This window comes from Lissotriton helveticus, chromosome 2_1 (genome assembly GCF_964261635.1).
Source record: "Lissotriton helveticus chromosome 2_1, aLisHel1.1, whole genome shotgun sequence".
Classification (NCBI taxonomy): domain Eukaryota; kingdom Metazoa; phylum Chordata; class Amphibia; order Caudata; family Salamandridae; genus Lissotriton; species Lissotriton helveticus.
Genome location: NC_136059.1, coordinates 1,944,427,643 through 1,944,446,822, shown reverse-complemented (window position 1 = coordinate 1,944,446,822; position 19,180 = coordinate 1,944,427,643). Strand labels below are relative to the sequence as shown.

The 19,180-nt window shown below is 41.1% G+C and overlaps 1 protein-coding gene across 2 annotated transcripts in view; it reads left to right on the top strand.

Annotated features, from left to right (window-relative positions):
* HHIP (hedgehog interacting protein) overlaps nucleotides 1–19,180 on the top strand; it is a 225,279-nt gene that overhangs the window by 171,814 nt on the left and 34,285 nt on the right. For both annotated transcript variants that reach the window (XM_078676879.1, XM_078676878.1), the window contains exon 11: nucleotides 6,277–6,358. In XM_078676879.1, coding sequence (XP_078533005.1) covers nucleotides 6,277–6,358 — 82 coding nt within the window. The remainder of the gene's footprint in view (nucleotides 1–6,276; nucleotides 6,359–19,180) is intronic.

Below are 19,180 nucleotides of genomic sequence, written 5' to 3'. Positions count from 1 at the left end.
TTCCGCTTATTTCAAAAAGATTATATATAGGTAAAACAACACCTTGGTCTCATGTTGGTGGACCGTTCATCCTAAATATCAAAGCATAACTCCATAGCATGAATGCCAAGTGTGCTCTTAGGCTTTGCATCCCTTATTCTAGTGATGTACACTGATGATTGCTTTATGTTACTCATTAAAAATAAAACATACATACCATGCCTGCTCCAAAGACCTCCATCTCTCTTTGGATTGTCTCATTTACTAGCACATCCAATGGACTCCCTTTTCCTCTCACAATGCTTAGTCATACCATCTACGCAACAGCAGCACCCGTGATTCTTCAAAAACATTTTTCTAAACTATGTAGAGAAACTGTGTGACCCATAGCATAAGGTTGCTATAATTATTACCCTCTAGATGTCAGCTCAGTAGCATATACTTGAGATGGCCAATTGATATTTTGTATTCAATTCACTTGATACAAGTTTTTCCTATAGTTTATATATTTCTTTTCTTTTTTTATATTTTATAGTGTGGCCTAGATCCACATAACAAGGTTGCCTGAGTGCTGACATAATGTAGGCGAAAGCATTCTTTAGCATAAATAGTAAATATTAGTTTTAAAATGTGCATCTGCCTGATACAGAAAGACTGGACCTTACATCCGGTGGTTGGGCCCTGATTAATAGTTTTACATAGTATATTATTTAGTTATTTATGCCTTGTGACAAAGCAGTGGAACTGATTATTGTCATGTGGTTCTCCTGGTTCTTATAGTGTTTATAGAGGAGTAGATTATTTTATATTTTGGATCTGGGGGCATTTAGTATGACCCCTGAAGGTCTGAGGATGGGAGAGACTGGAAAATATTTAAGATGGGAGCTTGGGGGGAATTGAACATTCAACATCCTCGGTACATTTCCAAGGAACCTTTGTTTCAGCATATATTTTTTTCAGGGAATTTGGTTTCGTAGGGCATAGGAATATTTTACTTTTGAAAAGTCTATTTCCATCAGAGACTTTAAGTTTGTTGACTGGTTATTTTTGATATCAAGGGGTGAAGAGGTTTGTATAGAAAACAAATCTTATAGATGTTGTTAGGCCTGGCATTCTTGGCGTGGTTTTCTCCCTAATGGTTTGCCTTCAATCCTCCTGTTTTACTGACTTTAGAGCTCTGTGCACTTTACCACTGCGAACCAGTGTGAACGTGCTTGTGCTCTCTCCTTAAAACATGGTAGAATTGGCTTATACCCAGTTAGCATATTTAATTTACTTTTACATCCCTAGTGAAGTGGCACAATCTGTGCCCAGGGCCTGTACATTAAATGTTACTTCTGGGCCTGCACCATTGATTGTGCCACTCACTTAAGCAGCCCTTTAAACATGTCTCAAGTATGGCATTGCAGCCTGTTTGTGCAGTTTTAAACTGCCATTTCTACCTGGCAAAGTAAACCTTTTGCCAGGCCTAAGCCTTGTTTTTTGATACATATAAGTCACCCCTAAGGTAGACCCTGAACAGCCCGAATGGCAGAGTGCAGTGTATTTAAAAAGTGGGACAAGCACTCTTTTAGTTTTACTTGTCCTGATAGTGAAACACTCTATTATTCGTTTTTCGCTACTGCAAGGGCTACATTTCCCACAGGTTAACATTTAAGTTACCTTTTGTACATCTAATAAGTGATCACTTCTAAAAGGAAGCAGGTGACAAGTTCATGTTTGGTGTCTTTGGAATTGTACTGAAAAATCCTCTCTCATGGCGAAGTCTGATTTTAAAATCTTTTTTTGAAAATGCCACTTTTAGAAAGTTGTCAGAAGTAGGGGATAAGCCCAAAGTAGGTGGCCAGGAAGGGCCTAGTGAAAGTAATACAATGAAGAACCCAGTTAACATTTCAAATGCTGCTATCATCTTAAGCAGACTACAGACAAAGCTATGATTTCTTTGATCGTGGTTATTTATTTAATCATTTCTTCATTTAATTCCATATATAATTTTTTCATTTCATTACGTCGGAAACAAGGATACACTGTTTTTTTACAAACAAGTCAAACAATTGTGTGCAAATATAAACAAAAATGTTGTGTGCATAATAAACAGCTGAAACAAATAGTGCAAACCAGTAATTTCACATTAAAACACAAAAGATATTACACCAGTCGGTTGTTTCAAAATCATTAAATGTGAGGCTCTCTCATTACATGTGATTTTTGATTATTTTAGAGAGAATTTCACCGTTGGGAAAACACTTGCGAGAAGTTGGGGTTGAATCAACGTTACATATCCCTCAACTATTCCTTCCTCAACAGCAATAGAAGTGCAGACGCGTTTCAAGCCCCAGATTGATTCATGGGAATCTCTTCAGAGCTGTGACATGGTGCGATCTAATTATTGTGGAGTCTCGCAAGTGTTTTCCCAACGGCCAACGTCTCTCTAAAATAATCAGAAATTACTGGTTTGCACTATTTGTTTCAGCTGTTTATTTTGCACACAACATTTTTGTTTATATTTGCACACAATTGTTTGACGTGTTTGTATAAAACCAATGTATCCTTGTTTTCGACGTAATGAAATGAAATAATGATATATGGAATGAAGAAATGCTTAAATAAATAACCATGATCAAAGAAATCATAGTTTGGTCTGTAGTCTGCTTGAGATGATAGCAACATTTGAAATGGTAGTTGGGTTGTTCATTGTATTACTTTTAGAAAGTTGGCATTTCCCTGCCTTAGCCATTTAGTGCCTTCAGCCTGTCTCTGGGTTACATGACTGGGTAAAGCTGACAGTTGAGCTTTGTGTATTCCTCCTAGACAGCCACACACAATGGAGAGATTAGGTGTGCCTGGATGGGCCATCACTGGCCGGATGGGAAGTCAGACCTGGGCACAGTCCTACTTACACTTAAATAGGCTCTGTCCTGCCTCCACACAAAGGGCTGCATATCCCCTGTAGTTAGTCTGGAGTCAGGACAAGGAAGGCAGGATGCCTGGGGATTTCAAAGGGAAACCCCTAGAACCTTCTCGTACTTCAAGATATAAATAGTGGACGACAGACACCAAGTCCTCAGTGCACTTCTGGACATGTGGATTTTCTGTCATGAAGAAGGGCTGCTGAAAGGACTGCCACTCTGCTGATCTGCTACTCTTTATGACTGATGCCATGCTATGCTGACCTGCTGCCCTCATGCCTGGTTGAGAAGTACTGAACCTGCATCTGCATCTGTTGAACCCATTCCCACAGACTGACTTCGACGGCTAGTTCTCTGGCCTCCTGACTAGAGCTTCAGGGGCAGAAGGCTCCATCCACTTTAAACACAGCACCTGGACTCCACCATATGTGAGTCCTACCCTGCCAAGAGGTGCCACCCCAGTCCAAGACCCTTGGAAGTGGGCCTAAAGGTACTCTGCCAGCTCATCAGTGGATTCAGCAGGACCAATGCATTTCCTCTGCTCTGCGGAGCAATTCCAAAACAGAACTGACTCTGCTGTGAGGGTTCTCCCAGTGCAAGCACTCTGCATCAACCTTTCAGACCGCATCGGAACTGGCTTTGTGCGAAGCTTTACTGATGCAGGCCCTCACATCACAAATCTCACATCAATGGCTGCCATTGACAACGATGCAGGTTCTCCCATTACAGCCTTTCAACTCTTTGGAACCGACGCATCGCCTCGACCGTGCTCCCCATCCTCGACTTCGGAATTCGTATTGGAAGCCCTCTTTAACGGGATCCTTAATGATGATGCAGGACCTCACTTCGCAGCTCTTCAAAACCGACGCATCTTCTCGGCTGTATGATGCATCCTCTCTGCTGGTCCTTGCAACTCTACACACCCAGAATTTGAGGTACTCTTATCCAGCCGGTCTAACTTGGTCCCTGTAGCCATCCCGCGTTCTATCGCAGTCAGCCTGAACTTATGAGTTTATCCCGGTCCGTCGCGACCAGATATCCACAGTTGGCAGTTTGTACTTTTTGGCACTATTTTCATTGAAATCTTTAAACTTGCGTATATCTGGTTGTACTGATTAAATTTTTGTGATTTTTTCTTGTTTTATGTATTCCAAATTACTTTATTTTTCTGAATTGGTATGGGATTTGTCTTGGGTTTTGTTTTCACTTTAATACTGTTTAAAGTGCTGCATAACCTTTACACATAGCCTCTAAGTTAAGACTGACTGTTCTGTATCAAGCTAGCTAAGGGTTGAGCACAGGTTAATTTGGGGTTAGCCTGTGCCTCAGCCTGACAAGGAGTGTACTTGCTGCTTGAGTAGAGTTTCACTCTCCTGAACCTATAACCCAATTTCTCACAGATGCTACAAGGCTCAGAAGAAGCCATTTCATGGAGGTGAGGATCCAGGTGATAGGGTCATACCTTTCAGTGGAATACCAAAATGAATTAAAAAAAATTGTTTTTAGTTCTCAGTGGAAGATCCATTAATGGTGCATTTCCGCAATCAACTCATTAAATGACTAGTGAGCAGCAAGTGGCAGATCAATGACCTAATGTGTATGTGTAGTCTTAGCTGAAGTCTCTGATAAATCAGTAGATGAACAATTAAAAGACCCCTCATATTAAATGTGTGTAAATAATATTCTGCAATAGCTAACAAAATAGTTGGAAAAGTTAAGACATTTTAAAAACAATGAATAGCATCACACAGTAGCCAAGTGTTTTGTTTCCCCAGAAGAAAGCCAGTTTTGTATTTCATTTTCTTACTAAATGAACGTGTGAGTAGCTACTTTTGGATATTGCCAAAGACATGCAGCCTTAATTAAGAGTATGTAGAATAGCTTTAAGTCATAGCCACAGACACTTCACATTCAGCAACACAATAATTGTGGTTATTTAGTATTAATCGCTGCTCTGATTCACAAAGCATTTTGCAACTACATGTAATTTAGATGTGCAAAAAAGCATTTTGCAAAACTAAATTCTGCATCCTCATTCATTGAATCATCTTAGTGAGGTTCCGATTAAATTACATCCCACTGATGTTGGGCTATCCAAGTAATGTCCACTCTGTAGGCGATGTGCCATTATGTCCTTTTGATAAGTTGTCACCTCAAACAATTTTACATTTCTTATTCTTTTATAGATTTTATCATGTCCAGAGGAAAAGATTTGTTTTGCCCCTTTTGAGAAAATATAATTTTAGACAATGCCTGGTAGCTTTGTATTTTATTCAACAGTTAGCAGATCCTTTTGTATGTTATTCCCTGGTATAATTGTAATGGTCCTCCCTGAAGAGTAGGAGATTACAACCTGACATATAAAAGTGTGTTGGTTTATGAATTAGTGTCATAATGATTTTTACTGTGACAGAGTAATGTTATCTGAAATGTATTTTTTATGTGGGAATTTTTTTTAATTGTCATAATTTCTGATAATATGTTTTTAGCTTTGTTTTATCTGTATTAACATTATTTGATGTTTATATTATATGTACTTTATATGCTATAGAATTTTAGCAAATTAAAGATTCTTTGATTTGATTTGAATCACGATTGGTGGAATTTTGCACTAGTAATGTCCACTAATGAATGAGACAATCTGAAAGCATTGTGGATGGGCTGCATCAGCTCTTTTAGGGATACATATAAGCAGGATTGTGAGCATTCCTTGGGGGGCACTCAGCAGGAGTAGGTTAACATCCACAAGTTTGTTGGCTTGTTGGTATTCTCAGACCTCTTGCAGATAGTTTTCCACTCTGTAAACAAAAATACGTTTGATCGTGCCAAAGCCAGGCACAAGAGCTTTTGTTAGGGGAAGACATTGATGGGATATTCTCATACTTAATGAGGATGTACGGAGAAGGGTTGTGTCTATAAGGAGAACCTTAACATTTGGAGGAAATGAGTTAGATATGCTAATGTATATGTGTGTTTAATTTTTCCATCTGGCGCAAGTTCTGCATATGTATGGTTTATTCACCATGCACCACAGTACACTAGGTTGGCATACATTTCATGAACAATTGCTGGTATTTGTTGTAAATAATTTAAAAGTCACAATTCTGCTTCAAACTCAGAAGTAACATTTATGGGGGGTGATTAGAGCTCTGTATAATCAGAGAATTAATTTAGCATTTGCAAAAAATGGAGTTCCTAATGCCAGAATTGGACTACTAATATGATTTCTCCTTGTACGGATTATGCACAAATCTATGGTTTTGTCTTTGAAAGAATTTGAGAATATTAGTTTCTCTTGTAGGTTTTGTAAAACGAATTCGTATAATATTAAGCGTGAACAATAATTCCGTTTGTGACCCTATTTCTCTGTATTGGTCTTTTTCAACAGGTGAGGTCTATGTTTTAACAAGCAGTAAAAGCATGACACAGTCTCACAGTGGGAAGCTATACAAGATTATTGACCCAAAAAGGTAAATTTACCTGACCTCGTGCAGAGCACTGTACATATCCCTTTCCTTAAACACGGTAAATTAAGCAGATGTACAGTCGGAGCGTGAAATGTTTCTATGAGTATGAAAAATCTGCAGTTTATTGTCCGAGTTTACAACTGTGTGCATGCCCCATCATGCAGTATAGTCAATAATAAATGCTACTGTACAGCAATTAGGACTTCTCATGGAGGAGGGTACTGTAGATTGGTAAAAACCTTGTCCTTGAGGCCCAGCAGACATAACACGTCTAAAATTTATAGTAAAACTTTGTCAGAAGTTGACCAATTTGTTTCTCACTTCTTAACAATCCTCCTTTTTTATATCTGTTACCATAATTTTCGGGGGGGTTTGTCGCTAAGTACGTTGTTTCTATTCCTTGTGGTAATAGAGAAAAAAAACCTTAAAAGGAGGAAACTGGGAGGAGGATGCGGGCATTCCCGTAGTGACCCACGCAACTTTCTTCCCCTCACCCTAAATCCCCGGTCCCCCAAGAGAAGCTTTTAGAAGCAATGAAAATGGCAAGTCACACAAACATTGCTAGAGGACAGGGGGACCAAGGGGGAAAGGTCAGGAGGAGGCATAGCACGGCGTCCATACAATAACACCGCACGTCACATTTGCGGCCACGCTAGGCGCGCGCTGGACAAGTCACCGTGGAAAAGGGCCTGACTTGCGGGAGCCTCGCGCGCCGGATGCCTTGCGTTCCAAATTCGTAGAGGTGCAGCTGGATAGAAAGCCTCCAGTGTTCTGCCATCTCCCCATGCAAAGCTGTGAAGTTAAGATAGATGCTTGTCACGCGGCTCTTTTATTCTTCTCTTGATGGAATAGCGCCTCCTGCCTAAAAGATTGAAATAACAGATATTGGGGGATATTTATCTTCTAGGAAAATATTCTTGTGTACAGTACCTGAATGTGTTCATTGATGTGGAGATGTCTGGTTGCCAGCTAATGTTTTTCTAGTAATAACAGATGACTTTAGATAGCTAAAGTCTGTTAGTAGTCTATGGGTGGTCTGGCCCACGCCTGATTTATAGGCATTTTTTTGTTTTAAGTTTGTGGACGAAGCATTGACGAAGTGTACGTTCTTAGTACGTAGCACTGCGTCACGTTTGATAAGCATTTTGTGCTAATTTAATAAATATCCTATTAAACAAACCTTGCGGTGATAGCCAGTGTAAAGTGTAGGTACCATGTTAGCCAGACAGAGCACGCGCACACAAACACACCCACTCTTTCTGTCTCTTCCTCATCATCGTTTTCTCTCTCTCTCTCTATCTGCCAAAAACCCACTTACTTTAGAGTCTCTCATTTTCTGGTGTTAGTTGTTGAATGGCAACATTTAGCCGAAATGTGTCTGTTTCTCGTTAAAGCATTGCATGTATCTCACATATAGATGCTATGATCCTTTGGTTTTTAAGCTAAACTTTTCACGGCTGGTGATTTAGGTCTGGCAAAAGGAAGCAGTACATGGTGCTTCCTCATTTTATTTATTTTTTATTTTTAGAGTTTTCTATAGCGCGAACTTGAACCGATTAGGTTATCAGAGCGCTTTACATAGCACATGTTACGTTTATCACCGTTACATGTTATCACAGCAGTTTACATAGAATCAGTTACGTTGCACATTTCAGTAACTTGAACCGATTAGGTTATCAAAGCGCTTTAAATAAGACAGCGTTCGATGTCCAGTGCCCTCCTCCTCATGATGAGTCTGTCAGAACTACCATCAGCCTGGGTGTCAATCACATCTGAGAGCATTGGATTGAGGCAACAGGAACAAGCACTGGCAAAGCCAATAGGTTTCGCCTATGCAAGATCTATTGGCTTCGTCAATGCTGGTATTAATATCGTTTTGGAGTATTCAATAGAACAGTGCATTTTGAGATTACAATGTTTTTTGCTAGTAAAGATTTGTTAAATCAAGAGAGAATGGGAGGAGGAGATGGTAGTTTAAAAGCAGTGGGGAGTTGTTAAAAACAATGACGGCAGGGAGTGGTGGGTCAACACAACTAACACATGTCGAAGTAGAGCTGCTGACCTTGGAACTGGGGAACCAGGTTTGAGTCTCGGCGTCCGCTCAACATCCTATGTTCCTGGGTATATCACTTAATTTCCCGGTGTGTAATAGAAAACAAAAATAAAAGTGTCAATGTAATGTAAATGATACTCATGTAAAGCACCCCTATCCCTTCATGGACACAAGGGAGGAAGCAGGAGGTGGCTGAAACTTTTCTTAAAGCTGTAAATAATATGTACCACTGTTACACAATCTTACTCGGGTTACCAATCTCCAGAAGATGGAGGCTGAGGATGCCCTGCTGGGACTGGGATTTGGGACCTTAATGTAACCCTATAAGTCAGCAGCTAAATTCAGCCCACTGAGCCGCCCAACACGTTTTTAAAGCGGTATGCCCTGCAAACTACTCCGTTTACCAATCTCCAGAATGTGAAAGGCTGAGCAATGCCTGGGATTGGGATTTGTGACCTTAACTTAACCCCATTAATCAGCAGCAAAGTTCAGCTCACTGAGCCACCCAGCTTGTTTTGAAAGCGGGATGCCCTGCATACAGTAGTCATCCACATATAGTGCCAGGCTAACAGGTCTCTCTCTATCTCACCCCACAGTCCATCACTGTGCTCAAACACTATGCACAAAAATTGTCCGGGTCCCAGAAATTACCAAAGCAGCAGCGTCTCTTCCGTACCGTCACATAACGTATACAATCTTTCACATGCATTGATCAGACAGAAACGGGGAGCTGACAGCACCCAGTCAAGGAAATTCACTTACAGGGGTTTAACTTCCAGTGGGGGTGTTTGGGGTGTTACCCCCCCCCCCCCGAGAAATGAATTTTATGTAAAATAGTTGGGTACAGGTGCATTTAAGTCGGGCGTGGTGAGGTGTCTTTTCAGATTTCACCAGGAATTTTTACACACACAGACAAAAATGCACACACACTCTCCCTGTTTCAAAATACGTCGAAAATGTGGCTTATTTCACAAAATAATGTTTTCTCTCACTTAGTACCCCTACCAATCCGCATTCCTTTCCCTTCCCACTGCCCCTTAAGCCCCTCTTGTGCACCCTGCTTGTCGCATGGTGTATTTTAGCTTTATGTGCCAGCGTGATTGTTGGGAAATCTGCAGTTCACTCCCCAATTCTTACTGACCAAGCTACGCCCCTGTTCACTTACAAAATACTTTTATCCCTTCATTGAAGTGTTAACAATAAACATTTAATTAATAAAGGCGGCTCCTCGCTCGTCGCCAGACAGAGCAAGGCAGCTTTAAACAGACCCTGAGCACTAGCTCCCCTTCAAACACCTCTCCCACACAGCCACATTATAACAAAACAAAACAAAAACCAGAAACAAAACAAACAAGCTAATGCAGCTTTGCAAACAAAATGTACCAAGTGAATGCATTGTTATGTTTATGGGTAAGCACAGTACATGCATATTCCTGTCTTTCAATAAATGCTTTCAAAAAAAAATATCTACTGGCGTTAGTCTAGTTTAAACTCCAGGAATTTGAGCATTACAAAAGGGGAGATGTGGGGGCTTACCTGAAAAGAAGGGTTAGTTTGGAAGTGTGCTGTATTTTCCACAGCAGCGAGGCACATAAGTTAGAGCAAACATCCAGTGAGTGCAGTTAAGAAAGTTCTGTGGCTGACTTTCAACTACAAAATGCAATCATCTGAAATAAAAGTCAGTTATTGAAAGAACACCAGCCACAACAAACATAAATGATGTCAAAAACACAAAGCGCACCTGTTAACTGGCACTACGATAATATCACACCAGATGAAGGGGACATGTGGACTTGTTAACCTGGCAGAGTGTTTGGTGACGGTTAGATGCAGTATTTCATATTTCACTCTTTCTTCATTATCACACCCCAGACAGCTGCCACCTCAGTCTGCAGTGAAAAGTCTTACAACAAATCATAAATATTAGACAGAGTTCCTACCTCAAGTATACCAGTCACTCCTACTCTGTTCAGATTGAGCATTTACAGACAAAGTGCAGAGTTTGCTTTAAGACACACTAAGACGAATATTGAAAATAGAGAAAGGGGGCAGGACTGAGGATGTGGGGTAACAGCCAGAACTGTCAACCTTGGAGATGGGGAGCCGGGGTCACGTCTCGGTGTCTGTCCACAAGCATGCATGAAATGCGTGCTAACACAAAAAATGTAAATAAAAGACATCAGAGAAAGCAGAAAAAAATTGTCAGAAAGCACGCTTTAAATGCATGCAGTCATCAGACAAAGCAAATAAACGCTGTGCATCCTTAAGCAAATAAAAGAGGTTCCCATCAAAGCTGGATGAGAACGAGTACTTGGGCCAGGGGAGACTGATAGGAAGCAGACAAGAAGCAACAGGAAATAGAATACCTACAACCAATATAAACGAGGGAAAGTTAAGTGACAAGCACATAGAAAAATAAGAAGTGAAGGCAGGATGTAAGCCCCTTTTAAGATATATTAAATGCAATAGATTTCACAAGCACAGCCAAGCCTAGAGCAAGTACTGTGCAGGCGAAACCTAAAGATGGGACATGCAAAGTGACTGTAACCACTATCACTCAGTGCTGATGCTACCTGTACACTGATGTTGTTCCTTGTGCTGTGACCATGTAGCAAGACTTATATTAATGCCTGCATACCTAACCAGAATATGAGGGTCAAAAGAGCAGGGCTATGTGCAAAAACTGGCAACTACATACACTCCCTGCATCATTGCAGAGGACTGCCACTGCTTCTCCACCATCATGGGCAACCATGTAATTACATCAGGGTTGTAGGGAGAAGGGCGAGTGACACCTGCACCACTAGACTAGCCGCACCTCCTGACTGCGTCAATCTATCAGTGCATTTATTTTGTGGGGATTTGGGTGTATTATGTGATATGGCTGTCGGGCCATATTGTCTAAAACACTTGCAAACACTGTCTTGGATCCAGTCAGGCTTGTTTGTAATCCTTAAGCTCGACCCTGGGTAGCTGTAGCTTCGAGCAGCAAGGTTTGACAAACGAACTAAGTGGAAAGCATTTAACAGCACCAAACAAGTCACGCAACAAGGAAGAGACAAGACAACAATTTATAATCATAGAGCATATTTTAATGAATTTTAGAGTCCTTGATCATCAAAATCTACCGGAGGGTACCAGAGATACAGATTTTAGAAGAAATAAATCCAACCACACACAAGCATTGGCCAATGAAAACTTTGCAAACTTTTGAATAGTTTGAATCAGTTCGACAACTGTCACCCAGCTTGGGTGACCAAATCTGGCAGGGCGGAGGTCTAGGAGTCTAGTAGGGTTACTCTGAACAGATACCTAGCCAGCAGAGCCTTTTCCAGTCAAGTTCAAGCCTTTAAGAAACAACTGTAATAGACGACAATGGAGTAGTCCTGATGCTGGGCATGCAGACAGAAAAGTTGCTCAATGATGCTCCTGTGCAGTTGACAGGGGTGGAGTGTGGTTGATTCCTCAGTCCACAGGTGGGTTGAGGCGAGGTTGACCATGGCGCTTGCGGTCCCACGACGCCTTCTCTGCAACAGTAGAAGTCCTGCTGCAGCGGGGCTCCCAATCTTGCGACACAGCGATCACAGTGAATATCCTTGGTGGAGGCTAATGTCCCTCTTGGGCAAATAATCCTCTCTCAGCTAGCACACCTGCGTCCGGCAGACACAGGTGCGACTTTTGGCTATCTCAGATTTGTCTCTTGGCATTCCTGGCAACGGTCAGAGGCAATCCCTCAGAAGTGGGTACTGCTTTGTCGGTTTGGGCTTAATCCGCTTTGATGTCGCTGGTGCTGTTCCAGGGGGCCAGCCAACTGACCCTTGGAGTCAATGCTTTAATCTGGGGCTTGCAAACTACTTTTCCCCGAGCCAGGAGCCACGGGCACACTCCAAACTCACTAGCCCATAGGGCAGCAGGTGCAGTCCTTCCGATGGTGCAGCTTCAAAGGCACCAGGACACTCCTCTCTTAGTTCTCTCTCCACATCCACGGAGAGGTTCCAGGGGTGCACCTTAAATATCCTGGGAAAGTGCCCAGAAGGGACAATGTGGTCACTAGCCAATGGGCTAGTAGGATCCCTCCTCTTTGGTGACAAAGTTCCAGTGATTTGTGGTATTTGGCAATCCCAGAGTGCTGTAATCTTGCCACTCTCAAGATGCCTGAACTGTTCCTCAACTGTGAGGCGCTTGGCAGCCCCCCCAGAGGTGTGGCTACCTAAGGGCTATATGCCTACAAGAAAAAAAGTTTGGGGACGGGTCTTCCCTTTCTGGCCCTTTCTCCAGCTTGTCTACAGGATCAAAAGGCAGCCTGCTCGGGTGTGTTGTCAGAGGCAGACATTCAAAGGTGTCTAACACCCCTTGCAATCTACCTGGGAGAGGAGGTCACACCTCATTCTGCGACAACTGCCTTTGTTCTTGAGACTGGGAATTGTTCACACATCTCCCCAGGCAGGCAAAAAGCTGTCTGTGTGTCAGGGCCTTTGTGAGGCCACTGTACCAACTGGGGCACAGAGTGGCAGCTTTCTAAGAGTTGTTTAACTTTAAAAATGAGATAAATCTCGACTTGGGCATCCAGTTGGATTTAATGCCACAATTAATTTGGTATCTGCTTAACAATTTACTGCTGCCTACCATGGGGTCTGAAGGCCCTCCTTAGGGGACTCTTATATATACGGATAAGGGAAGGGTGGCTTTGCCATCAGATTTAATGGCAAAGTCGAACTAGCAGTGCACACATTGCTCTTCTAGTCTGCAGTGGCAGGCTGGTAGCCAGTTTGTTGTTTATTTCACTCAGAGTGGCACACACAGTTTTGCAGCCCTGGGTAGACACTCTGCCTTGCATGCCCTTGGTATCCTGTGTATCATACACCAAGGACTTATAAGTAAGTGAGCACTTGCCAATTGGGAATATCCAACTGGACATAACTTTTGTAATGAATAAGAACACTGGCACTAGCGTCTGGTTAGCAGGCCTTAGTGCACTCTAAGAGTTGAAAAACCTGCAGCTAATATTCTAAATGGGGCCAAAATTGTGGGGGAAAATCTGCAAAAAGGACTTTTTCCTTACACATTTGTTATGCATGTAAACTAGAACCCCTTGCAAAGCAGTAGATCCTACAGAGTCACTAAGTAGCAGTTTGCCATTGAAAGTATTTAAATCAAGTACTATATTTTTGGTTTAGTGTACATTTTCTAGTTATGTTTTGTGAAATTTGGGGTATTGTATTCTAGCGTTTTTACATGATACTAATATCTACCTTACTGGATATTAATTTCCACTGTTACATAACTTACCCTTTGGATCGAGGTTTCCTATCTCCTTCCCCCATTTTGCACTGTACCAGTATGAAGTGATTTCACAAGTTGTGCTACTCCATGATTCACTAAGAAAATGCATAACTTCAGGATAACTCAAATATAGAATATGTTTACATGTTGGCACGCTGTAGATGTTCTCATACTTTCGCAGGCAAGGTGAAGTAGTTGTTTCTGGAACCCTCCTATGGACCTCTATCCAGTGAACCCACAAATATGTGCCCCTCACTTCTGTCAATCTCTAAATATCTGTTCTATCAATTTCACATTTTCAAGTCCAGGTCTCACATATGAGTTCAAACATGCTGGGGCCATTCTTCATGTGCTTTGTTCTTGCACTTCACTGGCTCGTGGCCCCTGTGCTGCACACTAGATGAAGGGGAAAGTAAGAACACCTGTTTTTATGGTAAGAGTTTAGAATTGTTTAAGGGTATTAATCGAGTTTATTAACATGAGGAACGGGTTCACAGCTGATTTGCATGTGGCTGGGTCCAAACTGGGGTGCCTTACACGTAAAAAAAAGGGAAGGTTGGGGCCTGGCAATTTGGTGCACTTGCCAGGTCGACATGGCAGTTTAAAACTGCGCGCGCAGACACTGCAGTGGCAGGTCTGAGACACATTACAGGGCTACTCCTGGGGGTGGCACAATCAGTACTGCAGTCCAATAGTAGCATTGGATTTACAGGTCCGGGGCACACACAGTGCACTGTACTAGAGACTTTCCAGTAAATCAAATATAGCAATCATGGATAACCAATCATAATCATAATTTACACTGAAGCATATGCAGTGGTAAAGTGCCCAGAGTAATAAAGCCAACAAAAACTGAGCAAGTAAAATAGACGGAAGAAGCAAAAGGTTTGGGGATAGCCCTGCAAAAAGGGCTATTTGCAACTAGGCCTGAACCCCAATTGATGGCGATGGAGGAAGTAATTAATTTCCACATAGTTTGCAATTGCTGTGTCATCTTGCTGTCAGAGATTTTGTTTGGATATCACAGGTTGGAAATTGGACTGTAATTGCCCAGTGTATTTGGATGTTGCCTAATGATGCCACACTTGAGTTGTCTCAAGAACGAACATATTAAGAGTGATTCATTAATTTTATCTTGGAGATCCAGTGTAGGGGAGTGATGAATGTTGTCAAGTAGGCAGCACAATATGGCTCCACTTATGAACTTGATGCTTTTACATTCAACACTAGCCTTACTACTTAATCCTCTTCCATTGACGTGTATTGCAAAATGTGTTCTGTGAAATTGACAGTGAAGTCGAGGGGAGTGAGATGATAAAAGAGCGTTGGCCCATTGGTCTCTAGGGTTTTTGTGATTTTTTTAGAAGGACAAAAGACCGTTGCTATTTTTTTGGGAATGCCTTGCATTGAGGGCATTGTGTCTTGCACTGTACCTCATCTGAAATGAATACATATTTTGCTGCAGTCTTTCAAGTTAGTAGCCCCTCCTTTAAAATGTGGCCACTAATCTGTTCAATCACTTGTTGACTACTTTTGTTCTGTAACACAATTAGCACAATCAGGTTGAGAGTCCAAAACGACTGTTGCTGGCCTCCCCCTTATTAGTTCTCTGAACATAGCTCATTGTAAGCATATGAGGTAAGCAGAGGAGAAACTACATGAGGGAGCAGACTAAGAAGCGTAGGGGGAGGGGGTGACAGCTACTCTAGCTTTATGCACAAAAAACATTTACATGAAGCAAGTCAATATTTAAATGCTATTCCCTACCTCTTGCTGTTTTAACAGTGGTTAACTCCTGCTGCTCTGTTTGTTAATGACCTCAGCTAAATGCGTTAATTGCTGTTAATTGCCTACTTCTTCATTGTTATGTTATGTTATGTTATGTTATTTATTCTTTTATATAGCGCACGGCTACTCAAAAAGAGTGTCCCGGCGCTTTTATTGGAGAAGGAAGGCTGCCACATAATAACATAACACTGAATAAAAGAAAAAAACAGAAGTACAAAACAAGTGCAAACAGAAAACCGGCTACTGAGTGAACAACCAGGTTTTCAAACCTTTTCTAAAAGCAAAAAGACTAGAAGCTCCCCGGAGGGGGTTCGAGCTGAAAATATAGTGCATAACAAGCGTAAGGGTAATTAAAACCCATAAACGCCCAACAGCATGTGGACAATCAGCTGTAAGTACTCATCTTATTAACTTCATGGAACGAGGGCAGCTAAACCTGGTCATTGCTTCCGAAGGTGTTGTGTTCATGCAACACGGCCTAAAAATATGAGAACTTACTTCCAGCATTCTGATTGTCTGACACAATTAAAGCGCTGTATTCAGTGTTAAATTACATTTTTTATACATTACTCTGGAGAGCTGTTTGAGGGAATATGACTTTATCAATGTGGAAAACCTTTTCAATATACTTCTTTATTAATTTTAATAGCTGTCCAGAAGGTAAAGTTTCAGTAATGTAAAGAATTGTTTTGATCACTCTGGAGAGTTGCTTCTGGGTGTTTCATGACACATGGTGTGTTTTTTCAACAATTTTTAGAGCTGTTTTTGAGTGTACATTTTGTGCAATGTTGGTAAGTGTTTTAAGAAGTACACTGAGCAGTTTGGGGCACTTTTATTTGAGAACATTTTGATTAACATTGATTTGTACTTTGGGCAGGCACCAATAGAAGTGGTGGGGTAGACATTGTTCTCAGCATATCCTGATAAAATGATTAAAGTAAATGTAGTCGTGGTCTTACAAGCCCCGCGATGTTAATTGATGGTATATTTTAAAACTTTCCAAGCCCAGCTGGAAATATAGATGCATATTCTCAAGAAAGTGTGATAATTACCGCAAAATTAGCTTAACGCAACTCTTCACATCGCAGTCAATTGTGGAAAAATAACGCTGTGTTAACGTTGTATTGTCAACATGGCGGTATCATGCGATAGTCTCACGATACCAAGTCAAATGATCGCGTTAAAATCAACGCGACGCCCCAAAAATGCAAAACGCAAAAAATGCGGCGATGTCCTAACCCGCGATACAAAACTCAGCAATACCCAGTGACAGGCCTGCAATACCCAAGCGTCATGAGGGAAAATGCACCAGAAAAGCAGTAAAAAAAAATATGATATGACAATTACGAGTACAACAAATTGTAGCTGTCCTATAGTATATAGGGCAGTCTCCTCGGGCACTGGTTCTCTGCTGTTTCCAATCAGCTTAACTTTTTGTTAATGAATTTACTCCACTCATTGTTTTGTTAGTTCGATCTTGATTTTAATTTTTGATTTAAATGATGTTTCAATCACATTCATTACATTTCTTTTCACATTATACATGAGGGTTATCCTTTTAACTCAACTCTAATGCATTTCGGCGAGTTCGCCTTCATCAGGGATAAGCTCTACAAAAATCAAAAATATAAACACCCCTTAGTGATTCGTGGTGCCCATGGATATTTTATGCTGTTCAATTATATTACTCTTTTCATTTAGCACTTATTTACAAGTGTCCCCTGTCTCTGTTTGACCAGTGCTAGTCCCTTATAACTAACTGCTGTGCTGTTGTCTCTCTATTGAGTGTGTTAGCATCCTCTCTCAGTAAACGTTAATGGTCCCGTTAAACGCGGACCGTTGTAAAATGTGTTCGGTTCTCAAACCGCTTGACACGTGTTCTATCGCTTGCGTTAAACATTCGACCCCTACTGAGATCCCTACTTTCCAAGTTTGAAATCACTCTTTCTACCCGCTTACCTCTATTGTTGTATGTCGCGCTTCCTTCGCCTCGCTCGATTAACAGCTCGGCGTTTGTTCTTGTCACTATATCTCTACGCATGCGCCCTTTACCTGTACCTACTTAAAGGGGCTATAACCTATCTTGCAAAAAACTTTATTGTGCCCAATGGTTGCACAACACTTATGTTATTGACCTTTATGTTTTTGCTACTACGCGCATGTTGTTATGAATGCTGTGCGTGATGTGTTAACAATGTGTTCAACTCCTCTGTATTAGAATAATTTCAAACTGCTATTTCCTCCTGCTTCGATCTAAACCAGGGGTGATTATTACGCTCGGGCGCGGCTTTGCATAAGATGGTTCTCATGAAATGTTTACATTAATGTGCTACCCTGTTATTCCTACGTGTCCTGTGGTGTTTACTGTTAAAGGGTAACAAGAGTTAGGTTTAATTGGTTGATTATGACCAGCATTATAGAGTCCTAATATCACATATAGGTTACACATCATCCTGTATATACGTTAGGAACAAAGTTATGATCACAAATAACAAGTGAATTCCACTCTCTCATTTAGCCCGTAAGGCTTCAAAGATCTTAAATGATATATCCAGTAGTTCTCTCTTTTAAGAAGATTTTTTCTATTGTCTGTTCCTTCTTTCTTAGGTACCACTTCCAAAATGCATGTTCTCAATTGGCTGATGTGATGTTGCGCCTCCAAAAAATGGGTTGTGATGGTTGATTTCAGCATTTTCGTACGAATGTTGCTTTTATGTTCATTAAGTCTTATTTTGAATTTCCTTTCTGTTTGTCCCGCGTATACTATGCCACATGGGCATTTGAGCATGTAGATAACATTCGTTGTATCACATGTTGCATTTACCTTCAATGAAATTTTATTTCCTTTCATTGGGTGTGTAATATAGTTACCTCTAATGATATTGTGACAATTGTTGCAGTTTGCACACGGTATTGTGCCTTTATATGTTGCTTTTGATGTGTCATCCTTTGGTTGTTTTATTAGTTCTCCTAGGTTTTTAGCCCTAGTGTACGCAAGCATCGGCTCCTTCACAATTGTCTCTTTGAAATCCGGTTCCAGTACAAGCATAGTCCAATGTTTCTTTATTATGGATTTGAACTGGCCACTCATGGTTGAGTATTTGCTAACGCATGTTATGCGATTCTTCTTCTGCCGTGTTGTTGATGTCAACAACTCTTCTCTGGTTTTATTGGTGCTCCTTTGTATAGCTTGTTTCATTATTTGTTCTGGATATCCTCTGTTCTGGAAACGTTGTATTTATTTATTTATTCATTTATTTATTGCCATTTATAAAGCGCGACAAATACCCGAAGGCGTCTTGGCGCTGCTTTATATCATATTGGTGGTTTGTTCCTTGTATTGATTGGGTACCGAGACCACTCGTTTGACCCTTAGTAACTGAGAATAAGGGAGAGGTCTCTTTATTGATGGCGGGTGATGACTATCAAATCTTAACAGATTGTTTCTGTCGGTTGCTTTTCTGTATAGATTAGTTGTGAATCCTTTACTGGTCTGTGTGATTTCAACATCAAGGAAATGAATCCAATCTTCCTTTATCTCCCACGTGAATTGTAGCCTTTCGTCTATCGTATTCAACCTTTCTATTTGATTTTGCATTGATTCTCTGGTACCACTCCATATTACAAAAATGTCGTCTATGAATCGAACATACATCTTCATGTTGGTGCTCCATTCTTCTTCATTGTAAATGTGTTCCTCT